We start from the raw sequence: 18543 nt of genomic DNA, 5'->3' as shown, positions 1-18543 counted from the left end.
CATTGAAACTACATAAAATACATTTCAGCCCGCCCACGTAAAAGCGTGCTTTCTCGGCAGCTCACTGACAATCCCGATCACCGATGGCAAACTGTCGCTTGGCACGTGGCAGGGGGTGTGGCTTTGTGAGCATCGTGATCACGCGGGCTCCCGCAAACTGGTGATAACGCTGTCCGGTTGTCCCCGGGACTCGGCACGTAGTCCCCTCTCACCGGTATCGCCAATTGCGTCCACCTCCAGTTAGGGACGGCCACGCTCTGCTCGCGATAGTCGGTAATCGTGGGTTAGAGCGGTGCTCTGCTGTAACTTTCATACTAATAAGGGTCCTTACACTATTGGAGTTAGCCTTTGCAAAAGGTTTTACATGGAGACCTATGAATAATGTTAATTAGCAAGTAAAGGGGAGTCGGTGAAATGAACGGTGGAGGCAATTGGAACAGATTTTAATAAGCGAAAGTGAAGTCTCTAGGCAGACAGTTCATACTAATAAAATCTAACAATTAACATAGATACAGAAGGACGAAAGCGAAGAAAACATCAAAAAGAAAGATTAATTTACAATTTATATGAAAAATAGTACTTTTAGATATATAACAAATAGAAATCGCTAAACAAATTTCACATAAAACGCAATGATAATAGCATTAAGATGTCTACTTGGAAGCTAATAAGGAAAATAAACTCGGAAACAACTATTTTTTACCTAAATAGGCAGAACTCATTTTTCATTTTTACCTACTGGGCGTAGGGAAAATAGAACAACTATTGAATAGCAAAAATACCAAACCTGGTTAGAAATAGTGGAATGATATTTTAGTTCACATTTCAGTTAGCTATTTTCGTCAAAAACTATTTAGGGCAAATAGGCTGAACCAACGCGAACACGAATGCACAAATATGAAAGAAACTAGAATATTAAATCAAGCCCAAACATACAAACAATTCTTATCGTGTAGTATCAAATAAAAGTAGCATTCCTCCTTAGTTAACTCACGTGAACCACACCATCAAATGCGATAAACGGTACCAATATATAATAGCGAATTAACTCGTTCACATTTGTTAAAAGCTGTCGTAAGTGTTTTGATTTCCACTTGATCGATCTTCAAGTCTAGTTTTCTTTTCGGTTCTATTTTCCAGTTATCTCGTTTACTGTTATTAATAGAAAGCAACAAGCAGAATACATGCAAACCAAATCTTCGGTAAAATAAAGAAATGATTGGCTCGTGGGCGAATGCTAATTGAGTATATGACCAACATATGATTGATCACTTGAATGAGCCGAACAGTTACACTGGAAGTGTGATTGTAAAAACCATCAAATTGCAATTAGATCGAATGTACATAATGTGTAGGATTTAGCATGTTTTCAAATGCATCTTATTGTTTTAAACAATTCCATAAATTAAGTAACGGGCAGCATATTGTTTGTGCCTCTGCGAAAAGCACCAGGATTGCGTGAATGGATATCGTTTGTTTGGTGGTCTCTGAATAAGCACGGATACTGTTGACGAATGCGAATTGTTGATTTTTGTTGTTGTTTTAGGCGGTGTCACACTCCGGTTTTAGAATACATCAGTTGTAGCATGTAAAGATTTTAAATTGCAATTTTTAGAATCGAAAGATCAGATGATGACGGGAGCAGGTACACGAAAGTAATCGCGAATGAAATAGCGTTACTATTAGTAAATCGACGCGCTGCCTTTGACTTTCGAATCATGATAGAGTTTCATGGGTCGATTACTCGTATTCGTATCGATGTTTCCATTTCAAAAAAGATTTGTTAATAACACTATGTTTTGTTAATTCGTTTCGAAAGACCTTATTATTTGCAACTAGTTCGAATAACTTAAGTTGTTCGCTTCAATAGCTAATCTCACTCAAGTCTTTTTAGGTAGGGGTAAGGATTGCCGTAATTAAAACTGCAAGAAATGTAAAACGCGTGAAAATGCCGCGTTAAAAGAAATAGTGCATTAAGGAAAACATCAACTCGAACATCCGTCTTAAAAATGCTTTCTCGTTCATAGATAGAAGGATAATCAATATCGTCAATCAGCAAATATTCTGCATTGATCTAACCACACAGTAAAACTTTTGCTTAAAGAATCTATTTTTGATTTTTTTGCATTATTTTTTTATTGATTCCAATATTTTTACATTTCTGTACATTATTGTTCATGTTCAGTGATACAGTCGTTGCTTTTCATCTTTTTTTGACATTTCCTTTCTTTGATTACTGTTTAACGGTTTGAATTTTCGGTAGGCCGTATTTTGGTTTTATAAGTGATGTGCAGATTGGAATATGACTTAACCTAACTGAAACTAAACTATGTCGATTTAAAATAGTTATCTGATTATTGGGTGCTCAGATAGAGTACATTTGTCGTGGAACTTAGTAGGAACAGCTAAAAGTTTATCGTGAATTTCGGTTGTGTCAGCCGTTTCGTAAATAGTAGTTGTCCTCGTATGCCACAGCAGGTTGAGAATCATTTTCAAAGCTTGGTTTTGCATGATTTGAATTTTGCTCCTATGAATTACAGCGCGTCGTCCCCACACAGGCATAGCGTATGGTACAACCGGGAGGTGATAAATTGCTATTTTGTTTCTAATATGCAAAGCTGACCTTCTTTCGATTAGTGGATACAGATTTTCTCTACGTGAGAACGGAAGAGTAGTTTACGATCAATCGTGAGCCCCAGGTACACCACCTCAGAGGGCCAATCTATAGGCAATCCATTTATGATGATTTTGCAGACGGCTGCTGGAACGTGTTTCGCTGATAGGCTAAGCGGAAATAAAATCGTTTGGGTTTTCCACGCATTAATTTTTATCTTGCAAGTGTGAAGGTATCTTGTGACTGTGTTTTTTTTATTTATTAACAGATTAAGGCCGAAGTGGCCTGTGCCGTATACAAAAGATTCCTCCATTCCACTCGGTCCGTGGCCGCGCGTCGCCAGCCACGCAGTCTGCGAAGGGTCCGCAAATCGTCTTCCACCTGGTCGATCCATCGTGCTCGCTGCGCGCCACGTCTTCTTGTACCGGTCGGATTGCAATTGAGAACCGTTTTCACCGGGCTATTGTCCGACATTCTGGCTACGTGCCCGGCCCACCGTAGTCGTCCGATTTTCGCGGTATGACAGATGGGCGGCTCCCCCAACAGCTGATGCAACTCATGGTTCATTCGCCGTCTCCATGTGCCGTCTTCCATCTGCACTCCGCCGTAGATGGTACGCAGCACTTTCCGTTCGAAGACACCAAGTGCGCGTTGGTCCTCCACGAGCATGGTCCAGGTCTCGTGCCCGTAGAGAACTACCGGTCTAATCAGCGTCTTGTAGATGGTCAACTTCGTACGACGGCGAACTCTGTTCGACCGAAGTGTCTTGCGGAGGCCAAAGTAACGATTTCCTGCCACGATGCCTCTACGAATCTCTCTGCTGGTATCATTGTCGGCGGTCACCAGTGAGCCCAAGTACACGAACTCTTCAACCACCTCGATTTCGTCGCCACCGATGCAAACTCGAAGTGGGCGGTTCTCATTTTCTTCTCGTGAACCTCTTCCTATCATGTACTTTGTCTTCGACGTGTTGATGGCAAGTCCGACGCGCTTGGCTTCTCTTTTCAGTCTGATGTAGGCTTCCTCCATCTTCTCAAAGTTTCGTGCAATAATATCAACGTCATCGACGAAGCCAAGTAGCTGAACGGACTTTGTGAAAATCGTACCACTCGTGTCGATCCCTGCTCTTCTTATTACACCTTCCAGCGCGATGTTGAATAACAGACACGAGAGACCATCACCTTGCCGTAACCCTCTGCGTGATTCGAAGGGACTCGAGAGCGTCCCTGAGACACGTACTATGCACATCACCCGATCCATCGTCGCCTTCACTAATCACTAATCTTGTGACTGTGTCCAAACAGTTTTGAAGCTTTTTAGTCAGATGCTCGCAGAGTATAGCGAAGTGTACACGTTATACAATATCACTCGAAGAATACTTCCCTGAGGGACACCTACGGGGATATCAAAGCTATTTGACAGGGTACCGTTGACGCTTACGTTGAATCTTCTTCCACTGAGGTAATTCTGGATGATCTTGATAAGAAAGTTAGGGTATTTGTTGCATTACAACTTGTAGATGAGCCCATCGTGCCAAACGTTATCGAACGCCTTTTCAGCATCCATTGGACATAGCTGCACATCTCGCAACGGCCGTGTTTCTGCCGATGATGATGCTCAGGGTAACCAACGTTTCTCGTACAGCAGTTTCCATAGGACTGCTTACTATGGAGCTATTCAGCTTGATCGAATTGAGAATATTCTCTGCTATGGCTTTGCTTTCTCAACAGAAGCGATGTCATTTAGAGCTCACGGAGGAATATGTTGCGGTTTAGATTTAAGAACCTTAGATATCCTTCAAATAGGACGTTAGAGAGGGTCAAGTCTTCACACCATGTTCGCGAAGTCGTGTCAATTTGGCAAGATTGTGTTTGTATTTTCTTTCCATGTCGTTTCCGTTGTAGTACTGCCTTGGGCAGTTTACGGATGTTAGATAGTGCGATTGGATCGCAATTCAGTGTATTTTTGATCGCCAATTTAACACCACCACCGCCCGAGTGGGTTCGATCAAGTCCTATAATAGAGAAATTGAAATTTATCCCGTTAGGATCACAATGTCTGTTCCTTGTAGCGCTAAAAACTATCCTAATTCAATACGTTTCCGCGGTACTCCCCGGGAGTCAAAACTCCAAAAATGAAGAGCCTTGGATACTACATCTCGAAAACTATACGACCGCACAGTTGTTTTTCCGCCAAAAACGTGCGAAAAATTACTTTGAAAATACTCGAGATAGGAAAAATCATGTGTTAATAAAAATTGTGTATTTTGACGATTGGAAGAATTTCATAGAATATATGAAATTCGTAGGAATGATAATGGAAAGAAAAGATATTAAAAAATATTTTTGGGATGCATCCAAATATAACGAACTTTAACTTCTAAAGCGTTTAAAGAACATACTTAGTGTGTTTGGTAAAGATATTCGCGAAAGCAAATTCAACAACTTTTCGAAAGATGTTTGGTCATAACTACCACAAAAGAACTGCGCACTTCTAGGAGTATTCGCTAAACTCATAGCAGCAAATCGCAGACCTTGCTATTTTTGGTAAATACCCCGAAAACACTATTGACGTACACTTAGCTGTTTCAACATAAGCAACCAATTACTGCTTGAAACACTATATTTTTCAAAAGTTGTCGAATTACTTCGAAAATACACGACTAATTTTGTAGTATAGAAAGTTGTCCATTTTGACAATTCAAACTTTATTACCGAACACCGAGCTTATCAGCATGATATCCAAAAAGTTATATCAATGAATTGGCTTTTAAGGAGTCATCCACAAACAGCAAGTAATAATGTTGAAGATATTAAAGATGAAGACTTTGTGTCTTCAACAAAGTTGTTGGCAAAAGCTTGCTCTACAACTTTGTTGTAGACATAAGCTTAATATATGTGCTTCCAAGAAAGTATATAAATATGTCTCACTTTTTGAGAGGTTAATCATTAAAATCACACCACCAAAGGGGCTTATAATGACCACAAATTTCTCCAAAGGTGTCATGAACCCAAATTTAACGATTTAAGTGTAATTAATAGGTCGAACCATTTTGTCAAAAAACCATTGTGGACCGGTCAGAGTAATGTTGAGTTTATTGGGAAAAAGAATATTTGTGCTGAATTATACATTCAATTTTTGTCTGCAGAAATATTTTTCGTTTCTCGATGAGAAATAGGCGGCGGTAAATATAACAATTTTTGAGATGTTCTCCCACGCTTCTTATGAATCTGACTCAGAATTTAGTAGCAAGATATCTGGTTGTCATCATGGACAGTTTTCCACCAAAGATTTTATATGCATATTTTTTTCGAAATACCCCAATGAAGACGCCCTGTAGTTCATAAATAATGTACCTAAATAGGTTCATTGTTGAAAAATAAGTTGTTTGTACTAGATTCAGGAAAACATTTCTGCTGTTTGATATAATTGGTCACTAATATCGATGAGTATATTAACCCTTTAACGGCGTCTATATTCGCTGTGGACAAGAACAAAATTCCGCCGCGAACGTATTTCATCGTGAAATATATTAGAACATTGGGGATCTGAATTATTTTCTGAAGAAAAAATGTGGTATGCCCACTTTTTACTTTGAGTATAGTCGTATCATGTCCAAACACGAATCGCAAAAGACCGAATGTGATCTCCCGAGACTTCAGTCTATTCACGACCAATAGCATTTTTCAGCATTTCAAGACAATGAAAATCAGTTTTTCTGTCTTTTGGTGTATTTTAGACTGACAAAATGAGGACATTAACGAAATCGGAAAATATTTTTTGAATGAATTTCCCTAAAAGGGTCTTCCAGAGAAAAATTTGAAAAACAACTATATTTTTATTTTTGCATGTTTGTGCTAAGAAAAGTGTACTCAAGAATGAATTTACTCCAATTTGACTTGGTTAGTCTGCTAGAGTCATTTTCATGTGAGGCTGACAAAATCAAGTTAAATAGCTGACAAAATCGGGATCAGATAGAATCTGACAGATAAATTCGTGACTTCACTGTACCAGCGTATTTTTTTTTCGAAGCTTACTTTAAAATGAAACAAAATGAAAAATACATAGTACTCGCGTCTGGGTAACATCATCCTAATACAACACATCCGAAATGTGATTCGGAATTTCAGCTCGAATGCAACAACCCATTCTGACCGAATCGACTGATATTTTGGATAGAAATGCTGAGAGAAAACTCTCCCACTGCGATGAATGGGGTTCAGCAGCGGAATCTGCTGTCGAAACGACTGAGACAGAGACTTGTGAGGGAAAAAGTTTTAATTTTTTTTAAATAATTTTTTTCTGGAGAATAATGGGTATTAGAATGTATGGGCACAAACTCTACAACCTGTTCCTATATTTTTCTCTGCATCAAATTTGTATTTATTTTACAACTACAATATTATAGTTTCACCATATACCCTACTTTTTACATCTTTTCCATACATTTTAATTCACGTTAACCATCACCGAAGCAGCGCCATCTCTTAAATATGTTCATGAAAGTATTACCTAATTGACCATATTCAGTCAAACGCAGCAAAATCATCGCTCTATCTATTAATACGAATAACTGATTTCTTCATTTATTTGAGGCGTAAATTGGTAAATTGGGGACGGGCATAGCGTAGTTGGTAGATCGATTGCCTTGTATGCAGCTCACCTGGGTTCGATACCCAACCCCGCACATAGGGATAGAGATTTTTTTCAAAAAGATTTCTCCAACCCGAAAAGATGCGAGTGACCCTAAGGTTAAAACCTCTATAAATTTTTTTTGGTAAACTGTCAATTTCTATGGTTTCTAACCTGTTACAGCGAAGACCCGATTTTATCAGCCCCGATTTTGTCTACCTCCGATTTTATTAACTTTTTCACCCGATTTGTCAGTCGCATATTATAATTGATAGTTGGTAGTTTGATGGGCTCTAGCAGATGAACCAAGTTGAATTCGAGTAAATCCTTTCTTGGGCATATTTTTCTTATCTTAAAGATCCGAAATATGCAAAAACATTTTTTTATTTTGCGGTGTCATACCACCTTAAGGGAAATCTAAACTAATTAATCAGAAAGGCTTTTGAGGCTATATCTAGAGACTAAAGAAGGGGGATTTTGGGAGTTTTAGCTTCTTAAAAAGAAAAAAAATGTATGTCCCGATTTTGTTAATGTCCCCGATTGATAAGCCTAAAAATCACCAAGAGGCTGATAAAAATGGGTCTTCACTGTATTAGTGCAAATTTGACATAGTTCACACGAGGGTCTGCCTCGAAGGGCAAAATAGCGTATCCGAATAAGAATGCAAAGAGCGGTAGATTTGACAAACACAACACATATTCAAAATAAACTGCATAAGGTATATGCGTATGTGTTCAATAATATTATTGGTCGCGAATGCTCTGGAAATCTCAAAATGGCTGAATGTACTAATTTGTATATTCAGATCATTATGTTTTAAATAATCTCGTTTTTCATAAAAAATCTGTTTGGGATTCGATGCAATATTTACGCAATCTCGATCCTGCCAATCGTAAAACCAAAACCCTCGCGTTACATATCTAACCTTATCTGGTATCCTCTTGGGTTTTCACGCCAATTGCGTGAGTGCGGCTCTGCCAGAAATGTGCATGGACGGACATTTATTATTGTTTCGATGTCAAGGGGTGGGCCGCTTAGCACAAAATATCGCCTGTGTCCCAATGTGCCACGATGTGCCATAGTGTTCCACAAAACAGAAACACGGGTTTTATGGCTATGATTATTTAACAGCACTTTTCTGACTGTTGTTGAGTTGACAGAAGTGTGCTCCCACATAGTGGTAACGAGTGAAATGATCTTGTATTACGGTGGATCGTTATCTTATACCGTGTTATCGCTGCTGATATAGTGTGTATGGTACATTATATTACACGCATGTCTACATCAAAAACATGTGTAATTGAATCCAATTGTTTATAACTTTAACCATCAAAATTATTGGCTAGAAAATATTTTTTTCTTTGAGCAGCCGTAAATTTTTGCTTTCAGTAACAGCATTTTCAATTTCAATAATTTTCTTTTCATTTCAATAAAAACATTATTATAAAAGGGAACGATAATTTTTTTTTATTGAACAAATAAATAAATTTTATTAAATTCAATTAGTACGTTTATTGTCTTCCGACCAATAAATTTACTTAGGGTTACTGTGCCCTAATTCATCTTAGCTCCTCTATTCATCTCACCCATTTAAATATATTAGTTAAAGCAGTGTCTGCTACCTGTATTCAACGCATTATCTCAAATGGTAGGATGAATAAGGGTGCGTTGCATTCGACTTTTCGCTTTGCTCAAACGCGAGCATTTTACATTTTCCAAGCCATATTTTTTATGATACTGCTTCTTAGGAATGTAGCAAAGTTGTTGACATCTATATAAGCGCAATACAATTACTCTAAGTCGAGTTATCAAAGAAATAGTGTGACATCCTGATTAATGAGATGAATTAGGGCTCGTTAACTCTATCAAATTTAATCCATATTCTTACTGAACTTACAATTTTTTTCTGCGTGTGAACGACGCATTCGCCCCGAAAAAAGTCCTTACTACTCCCCGCCTAGAAAATTAAAAGCGTTCATTTTTCCGGTTCTTCACACTTCTTCCGCACATGCATCTTTTTTGATTGCGTACAGATGGGATCTGAAATGTGATCAGAATTTAAAAAAATCCTTTTATCTACGTTACACATTTGTACAACACCAACGCTCCTTTTTCAAATCATGCAAAGAAGCGCAACCTATGCAAAAACGCTTTAATTAAGAAAAAACACATTAACTCAACGACTTTGCAATCAAAAAAAACTTGAGTGTTCCTATCGGGCCGTCGAAGCAAACTTCTCGAAAATATCAAATAAAGCTTTAATAAAACAATTGTTTATCGAAACATATTGGAATTAGGTTCAGATAAGAGGTTTTTCGAGACGAATGTTGTTACGCCTATTCGTGGATTTTACTTTTTCTGGTCATATTTTATTGTAGTCAAACGAGCGTTAAGTGCAAAACCTGTGCCTCATTCACTTGCAGGCATTAATTACTTCTTCTTAGCAGATTTTTTTGGTAGTCCTATAAATGTTCCCAACAACAACCAATCCAATAATCGGCATAACATGGTAATTAATATATTCGAAAGTCAAAGCATCGTATAGTTTGATGTTGGTGTTCCTTTTCGTATTCGATCGCTCAAAACACGTGCGCGAAGTTCGAATTTACTAAAAGCTTTCGCCGTCTGTTTTCTCCGCGGTAGAAACACATTCCATCCCATTGCGCTAAAACATTTTTCGTCTAACACCACCCGTTGTAGTATTTAGAACGTGTTTAAATTCATCCGAACGCGAAGTAGTACAGCCTGTATAGATAGATGTAAGAACAGGAATTAAATCGCCTTTTTCGGCAACAATGTTGGACAAACTAGAAAATATCCCTTTTGCACACTACAATCGCTTCAAAATTTAGAGGAAAAACATAAGAAGTAAAATCACGAGACGCACGGACAAGTTAGTCATTAGTATCAGCGAGAAAGCTAGTCTGGAAATGCAGAGTTCAGAAATAAATCTTTTCACGTCCATCCTTTTCTATGCTGTATCATGTTGTAAACGAGTATGAGATAAGATGAGAAAATAACAGAAACGTGGAAAATGTATTTTGTTACTATTAATACTTTTTTTAAGTATGAGTCAAAATGAGGAACCAACGCAATAGTTACTATAAAAAATTGTTAATTTTTAACTAAATCGCAAGAGAGGGTGAGAGAAATTTTTTTGAACTGTGTCAGAGGAGCAAAAGAAGCAAAAAACGATAAGAGCAATTAATTAGTCTGTAAGACACTATGTAATCTTTAGGAAAGATTTGGGTATCTGTTTTTCTACGGTATATTAAATTTACAATATTTACTATCTGGAATTCGGAACAGCAGGGTTTCATGAGAGTTGAACAAATTGCAATCTAAGTCTTCCAAAACGAGAGCTCTTCCCCCTCGTTCTGAAGACTCCACGTGCAATGTTTTATTCTAACTTGCCTAATTGGTGTAGTAATATTGTTTTAACAAAAGACAAATCAGCTTCTAATTTGAGTACAGTTCGGACGAAAATAAAGCTTTGTTCCAATTTGATATGATCTGGTGCTATTCTTGTAGCTGGCGCTGCCTGAAATCCTGCTGTTTGAATAGTCATATTTCAGTTGAATATGATTATGCATATTGTCGTTAAGTTTACTTATCTTTTAGTGGATTCCAACTGCACAATAAATCATACCACTAATCAGTCCAACAGGACCGAATCTGTATTACGGCGAAGCCAAAAAGCGTTTGGTTTCATTTGTAACCGATACCACGCATTAAAAACCAACATAGCATTAATCACACAGGAGCACTGTTAAGGAAATAACACAAGAGGCTAAAACCTTCATCATGACTCACAATCGAATTGTTAGTGTATAGCGATTTAGCTGACATGCAAAAGTTGAGAGAAACAAAACCAAAAAAAAAAAAAATTAATAAAGACAAACAAACAACATGCATTTCCACAAGGACGTAAGACAAAGTTGAAAGAAACGTTAGAGAAATGGCTTTATCCGTCAAAAAGTGAAACCGATATTGGTCGATTTTTGCTACGAACACTTTTGTATACTAAACAGAGAGATATATATAACACGAGCAAAATTTCCGCCCCTTTGTATTAGGATTGTGCAGAAGTGCAGCATAGACACGTCTTTTTTTATATCGATGAAGCTTACCAAAGACACCCGCCAACGCCGCCGCAATACCGCAGATGTTGTAGAAATAGCATTTTAAGACCGCGTAGGATGGAACATCAACCATCCAATCTATAAACAAGTCGAGGACTTACATCCGGTTTATTTCATCGTAGCTAGAAGCTGTAAAACCGAAAATGTTAACAATCGTATAGCTATAAACGGTATTTTTTCAGTCCGATCCGAGTTACAGAGAAGTGCGTAACCATACCGTCGCAAAAATATTTAGAGAAAAACAACATTTAGGCACTTTGATAAATACTGTTAGTTTTGATTATTTGAAAGACTAGAATATCTTGCTCATAGTTTGTGTCCATTTCGCTACGCTGCTAACTACTATGAATAGCTAGATCGCTTTATTAAGTTAATAGAGGTAAACTAGTTATGAATGCGCGTTATGGAGATACAACGTTCAACGGAATAAAATTCTAAACAAAAAACCCGGCTGACAGACTAATGTTTCGAACAAATTAGGTTTGCTAGATACGATGAACTGCATGATGTGAGTATGCACCTGTTTCTCATTCATTTATGACTAAAACTTACTTTGTTTCAGGACATTTGTACATTCGTTTTAGCTGCACATTAATGTGTGGTGCTGCAAGCATTAGCCTGATTTAACAATGGGCGCCAGAGGGACGTCATCTAGAGACTAGAAGAAAATAAGTGACGTGCCTATGGCAGTTGGGCCCGAAATATTTGTTTGGTTTACGCAAAATTGACGGTGTTTGCCAATTCGTACACATTTCAATTTCTTGCTAAACTTCTCTAAATTATGGTTTCAAAGTATCATCCCAAAACGACATATGAGATAGCCAATATATCGTTTTATTCGTACATAATCATATTAAACCACTGATCATCCAATTTCTAGAACATGTGATACATTACGTTTATCATTCGTTTAGTTTTTCTGGTATGATAGTATAGGAGCAAGGCATTGATCTCATGAGTCATTATATCTTCGAATTCCGACCACGGACGTTCCGATGTCTTTTAAATTTGAATACTCCGCTAGTCAATCTCAGCGATCGGCATTCATCTCCGCTGAATCATTTATTTTTAGGTTGAGGGCAATTTGGTGGATTAGTCAATGATAGACATCCCCACTCTACTAGTTTATAGTTTTATGTCTCGATGCCCATAGCTACATATCTCCACTACTTTGTTATTATCTTGATATACAATTTTTGAACACGTCTTTTCGCTACCAAATTATAAGTTCTATTTTAGCGCTCAATTGCACGACAAGAACGATAATCTTCTCCAAGATGGATTCTCCGGATAGCAATATATTTTATTACGATCCGAGAATTCTGGATTTTCCCTGATTGATCTCACTATTTCACTCGAATGATGGTTTTCAGTTCATCACAGTCAGAGTTAAAAATAATCGAAGCTCTTTTTTGGTCGGGTTCCTTTCCTTCGGCACGTACGGTATCTTTTTCTGCTCAAGATACACCAGCGTCTTTACGGGTAATGGGAAGACGCCTTGTCCGGCCAGAAGACGTACTTCCCATTCGCATGATGCTCCTTTATGATCGGCAGAAGAATTTTCTCAAGACGCTCCTTCTGGTTCATTTGTTGATTGATGACCAGACCGCTCGGCTTCAACCACAGCTTTGAAATCCCTCTGTCCCGGCATGGCGATGTACAGCATAACTTTTTTCAAATTTATGCTTAAATTTATGTTTTACTTCGGGGGTGTAGCCGACATGTCGCTGGAATATTAGCTGTCATTTCCTGGAATGTGGATCTTCGAGAGCGGAAAGTGACTTTCGTCGTCCAGAACGAACGACGTCCCGCGGTAGTTCTTCGTCATCCACCGGCCCTGCGATTTCACGATCGCTAGTTGCTCGTCCGTGTATTCGGAGGACCGAGTCTTCTTCCAACAGATGATGTCCTCCATCTTGAGGGTTCGGTGAATCAAGCTATGGAAGCAGTGATATTTTCGGCAAGTGTCACGCAAACTCGTTCCGTCCTTGTTGTCGTACAGCTTTTTCATCGCTTCCTTCTTCTTCTTCGTCATCTCCTTCGCCAGACGGACGGTACGGGCCTTCCGCTTCACGCTCAGGGATGCCAGGATCCGGTAAACTGTACTCACGGGCACGTTTTCGTTTCGAAAGTGGTCTACCGTAAACTTTATTCAACGATGACCATGCGTTTCGTAAAACCGCACAACACGCTCGCGGATTGCTTGCTGTTTTGACGCCATCTTCGATTGAACTGACAACACCCGAGTGAAAAGAAATATGCCATCCATTTCTGGGAAGTCCAGAGAACAATTCTCTGGGAGCGAAAAAAATGTACGCTCTTTACTTTAATTACAGAAAGATATTGAAATCATTCTCATTTTTTATTGAACACCCGTTACGTGATTAAAAAATGCAAATGTTACCGAAATTTCAGATAATTAATTCTACCGAAATCAATAATGGAGCTCCACAAATAATCTAAGTGTGACATTTGTTGTGATCGGTAGTATCTAATGACAATTCGGCAGTCCTTCAGATTTTTCTGATTAGCGGATTATTTTTTGTTTATCTCTTCTGACGCTATTCGAGTGGGTGGCGACATCCGACAAAAACGTCGATTCGATCCAACATCAAACGAATCGGACCAATGAAAGATAATCGTCGGAAGGATTTTTCATACCACATTCGTCTGAAAAATTAATTTATCAATATGCAAATCACAAACTAATGTTTTGTAGCCACTCAATGATGATAAACATTGTGCTTCAAACACTTTCATTGTCGGTGCATTGTCAATCCTAAGATAATTTGGCATTTTGTCGAATTGTTGCTTTGAATGAAGCAAAAATGATCGCAAAAATTGCAACACGACTTTTCATGAAATCAACTTCAACTTAGTTGATCTACCTTTTACGCGCACCTATTCTCCTGGAGTCTGTCGAATAAGTTCCTAAAACCATTTTGATCGGTTTGTTGGCATACCCAGTCCACCCTACACGCATACGAAAATCTACCTAAAGCTCTTTTGACTCAATTTGGGGATATCGTACGATAAGACAACTTTAAACCGCGTTAAAAATTGTTTCTACCCGATCCGCTAGAACAACTATCCCTGCACGACCCCTGATCATTACGGCATTAATTCGGGGAGAGGTGCTTTTATGTGCACAGAAAACACACTCCAATCCAACTACTTAGTAGTCAGTTCTTTTAGTAGGGTTACACCCCTCCTCGCCACACTACCAGTTTTCGACCATCTATACAACGTGGTAATTTCTGTATGGAAGTAGAAAAATTAGAGTCGAGAACAAGTGCTGTTGCCGCACGAGGCCAATCTGAGCGGTAAACTTCAGGTTGTCTAATTTACTGAGCCCTTCGGCTACCTTGTGCCATTTAGCACCACTTCCTTGTTGAGCTCCCGAATTGTTCGCGTACTAATCGTTCTAATCCCCGAAGATTGACCTAGTCTACTCCGACGGAGAACTCTCCGGTGAGATAAGTTCTCCTGAAACCGAGCCAGCCAAACAGGTACCGATGACTGTTCGGCGATTCCGGCGGAGCAGGGCCTCGACTGGTGGTGTCTCGTTGCGGTATACTCAGTCTAGTTCCCGGCGGTGAATCTAGCTTACGCCGACGGAGTTCCCCGGCGAAAGAAGTTCTCTCAAGATGGATTCTTCTTTCATTTCAGCACCACAACTTCTTGCGCCCTTTGGTTCCCTTCTCGTGCGATTTAGCACCTCTTCCTCGATGAGCCATTCAGCTCCCGATTTGTTAGCTAACTACTCGGTCTAGTCCCCGATAATGAACCTGGTCTACTCCGACGGAGAGTTCCCTGCCGAGAGAAGCCAACCAGCCAGGTCCCGAGGGCGTTCGGTTCGCTGGTGCCTCGACGACCCGCGTGTGGTGGTATCTCGTCCGGGTCTACTCAGTCTAGTTTCATCTCTTCCCAGTAAGTTCAACCGGAAAATGACCCAGGATTCTGGCTGGTTCTAGCCAGTATTCCGGCTTCAGTGACACAACCGATTCTAACTAGAACTGGTTTTGCCACTGGAATTGCAATGCTAACTGGAACCGGCCAGAATTTCGGGTTATTTTTCGGCTGAACTTTACTGAGTTTACTTGAACTCCTGTTTGTATCCTGACAAAAAGTATGCGCAAAGGTGTGTCGTTGCGTGTTTCGCTTGCACAATTAACGAAGCATTAACTTCAATTTTGTACATGTTGACTATACAGTCGCTGGTTGGTCACATTTTAACTAGACCGCTTTTTAGATTTGACCTCCGCTAGTTGGATCATTGTCCAACTAAAAAGCATCTTAATGTCAAAATTTTACGTCAAATTCACTTTGACACTCAAACTTACAACAAATAGAGATGTGAATAGATGCATTTTCGGTCCAACCAGCGAATCAAATTCGTTAGTTGGACAGAGGCTGTGATCCAACGAGCGAATCACGACTGTATTTCGTTATTATTCTAATTTTAAGGCGACTACACTCTATTGAACTGAACTCCAAAACTACGCTACCATAACTATTTTTATGCTTGGAGCAGCGCTTGATTAAGCTAAATATTACATCGTGTTACAGTCATTGCCGAAATTCATTCTGGAAGGGAGTGTGGTCGGATTGATCTGAAGTAGCAAACGAGAACGTACTGGATTGACTTCAGAATGAGTTTCAAAAACACCTTGCATGTTCACACAAATCACTATCACATTATACTAATAAAAGCAAAATGATATCAAAATTCATGGATACGAGCAAGATACACAAAGAAAAAATGAAACAAGTTTATTGAACTGAAAGATCGACATGCTGTACTTTTAATTACATTTTTGGCATTACCACGATACACGTTTTAAAGTGTAGTTTATGTTCAAGCCAGACCAGAAACGAATCGAGATAATTGTTGACTATAAAGACTAGACATACATTTTCAAAAGATTGGAACCGAATCTGAAGAATTTCTTCTGGAAGCGGTTCCAGTTCTACGAACAGTGGTTGAACTAAACGTAATCAATCTAATCAATTGGAGTAATGTAGATAATTCCGGAAATATAAACACACAAATACGCACTGCCATCTTTGAACAATTTTCTTCTGGGATATCCTCAATTTCATCTTTTTTCGGAAATGGATAAACCATTCCTGAATTAAATTGGTTGCTTCAATATTTGGCTGGACGAGTGTAGATTTGTAGAAACCACAATTTTGCTTAGTTGAAAGTCAGAATCTTTCAAACACGGAAAGAAATAACTATTTTTGTATACTCTTTTGGAACGTTTTGCGATATTTTCAGTGATTAAATTTTGATAACAGAGAAGTAAACAATTAGTATATTGATAAGCATTTTCAATCCTTCTCTTTCTAGAAAAAAAGGTATGAAAACATTTACAAAGCAAAACTATTTTTTCAAACAAATGAACGGAGCAAAACTAGCGATATTATTAATTTACTGAAAACCATGAAGCAACAATGATCTACGAGTACGTTACAGTTGTTATGCAAGCAGACAAGCAGTAAAAACGTCATTGGGATGTATTCTAGGGTAAACAAAGAAAAATCGACAATATGTACATAGAAAAAAAAGAAACAAAAATAAAAGTAATTTGATTATTATTTGAAACAAGCAGAAACTGGAAAGTATATTAATGTTATCACAGAAAATATAAAATTGCAAAAAAACATTTTGAATTAATTATAAGAGAGTAACTATCGATAATTATGAAAACCGCGCGAAACTTACTAGGATTTTCTTGTAAATAATTAGTACTAAACGAAAGATGAAAATTAAAACCAAAACACTAAATACTGCAGAAAACATAATGTAAAACAAATAGCAAATAGACACTATATTCATTGATAACAAAAGAAAAAACGCAAATCCAAGCAACCAAATCCGATTTAGAAACAGTCGAAAAACGATGCAGCAAAAAGAAATAAAACATGAAACTAAGACATACGCTACACTTTGCAGAAAGAAACATGATGACGATGACAACAAACAAAACAATGAAAAAATAAATTACAATAAAAAATATTGATTGTCACGTTTGTACATCTTGATCCGAAAATAACTAGTATACACAGGTTATGCGCATGTCGAGCTCCCTATGACTGGTGGATAACATACAACTTCAATCTGGTTTTCTTATGAGTTGCTTGTTCGAACGGAAATATTTGGTATTATCATACCCGAAAGAAAATGCATCGAAGGAGATACTCGTTTTGTGCCTTTTTTGAAACTAAAATTGTAGCCATGAGAATGCTTGTTTGGTAGTCAACCTTCTCATCTCGTTCTGAGTAAACACTAAAACCGCACTGCTATATATTACCAGCACGCTTGCTGGGATTAATTTGAGGAGTGGTATCTGAGGAGGTACTTCCACACCTTAGGCGAAGTAAAAGGATATGAATATTTTTTGCATATTTATACAATAAATGTGTGTATGTATATATGTTTTCAGAGAGCAGAAAAAATGTTCACAAACAACATGAGCAGGAAAATAATGTATATAAACCAACAACTCAGGAAACATGTTTGGGTAGCCACCCGACCCGCTAATACAACTACTCTGTGTGTGTTAACCATCCTAACTCCAACTATCCGGCAGCGGTTTACAGGAAAAAGTTATTTCCATGTATTTATATACATACCTGCAAATAACATGATTCCAGGATTTGGGTAGGTGCTAGCTCAATTAATTTTCCGATTACTCATTTCGTATACAGGGCAAACCGTGTTCCGAGGTAATCGTTCCATTAATCAGCCCGCCTTAATGTAATGTTTGTATCAAATGGATTATAACATTACAATAATACTCGACTCCTTACATGATGTAAGAAATCGACACGGATTTAGTGTATTTAATTGAATATAATTCATATATAAATTAGAATATGTTTATAGAAAAATATACCAGCCCTTCTATGTTACCAATAAAACATTTAGTCTTCGGCAGCACATCCCTCGATTCACGTCTGCCGCACTGCAAACCGCACGCATTGAACATACTTGGTCCATTCACTTGACGAATACTCACCAGAAGCACACTCCCGAAATGGATAAAAATCACAGTAGAAAAAAAGAGACGGAAACAGAAAACATGCAAACTCTGCACATTTCTGCCTCTCAGTGTGCACCGAGAAACAAAAACATACAAAGCCCGTTGT

The 18543-nt window shown here is 38.3% G+C and overlaps 1 protein-coding gene across 1 annotated transcript in view; it reads left to right on the top strand.

Moving 5' to 3' along the window:
• The window catches only part of LOC131681950 (UPF0047 protein YjbQ), an 84724-nt gene extending 67314 nt beyond the window's left edge, over positions 1–17410 (top strand). The window contains exon 4 of the mRNA XM_058963060.1: positions 29–17410. Coding sequence (XP_058819043.1) covers positions 29–244 — 216 coding nt within the window. The 3' untranslated portion in view covers positions 245–17410. The remainder of the gene's footprint in view (positions 1–28) is intronic.
• Positions 17411–18543: the final 1133 nt, after the last annotated feature.

Source organism: Topomyia yanbarensis, chromosome 2 (assembly GCF_030247195.1).
Source record: "Topomyia yanbarensis strain Yona2022 chromosome 2, ASM3024719v1, whole genome shotgun sequence".
Taxonomy (NCBI): Eukaryota; Metazoa; Arthropoda; class Insecta; order Diptera; family Culicidae; genus Topomyia; species Topomyia yanbarensis.
This window is presented reverse-complemented; position numbering and strand designations above follow the sequence as displayed.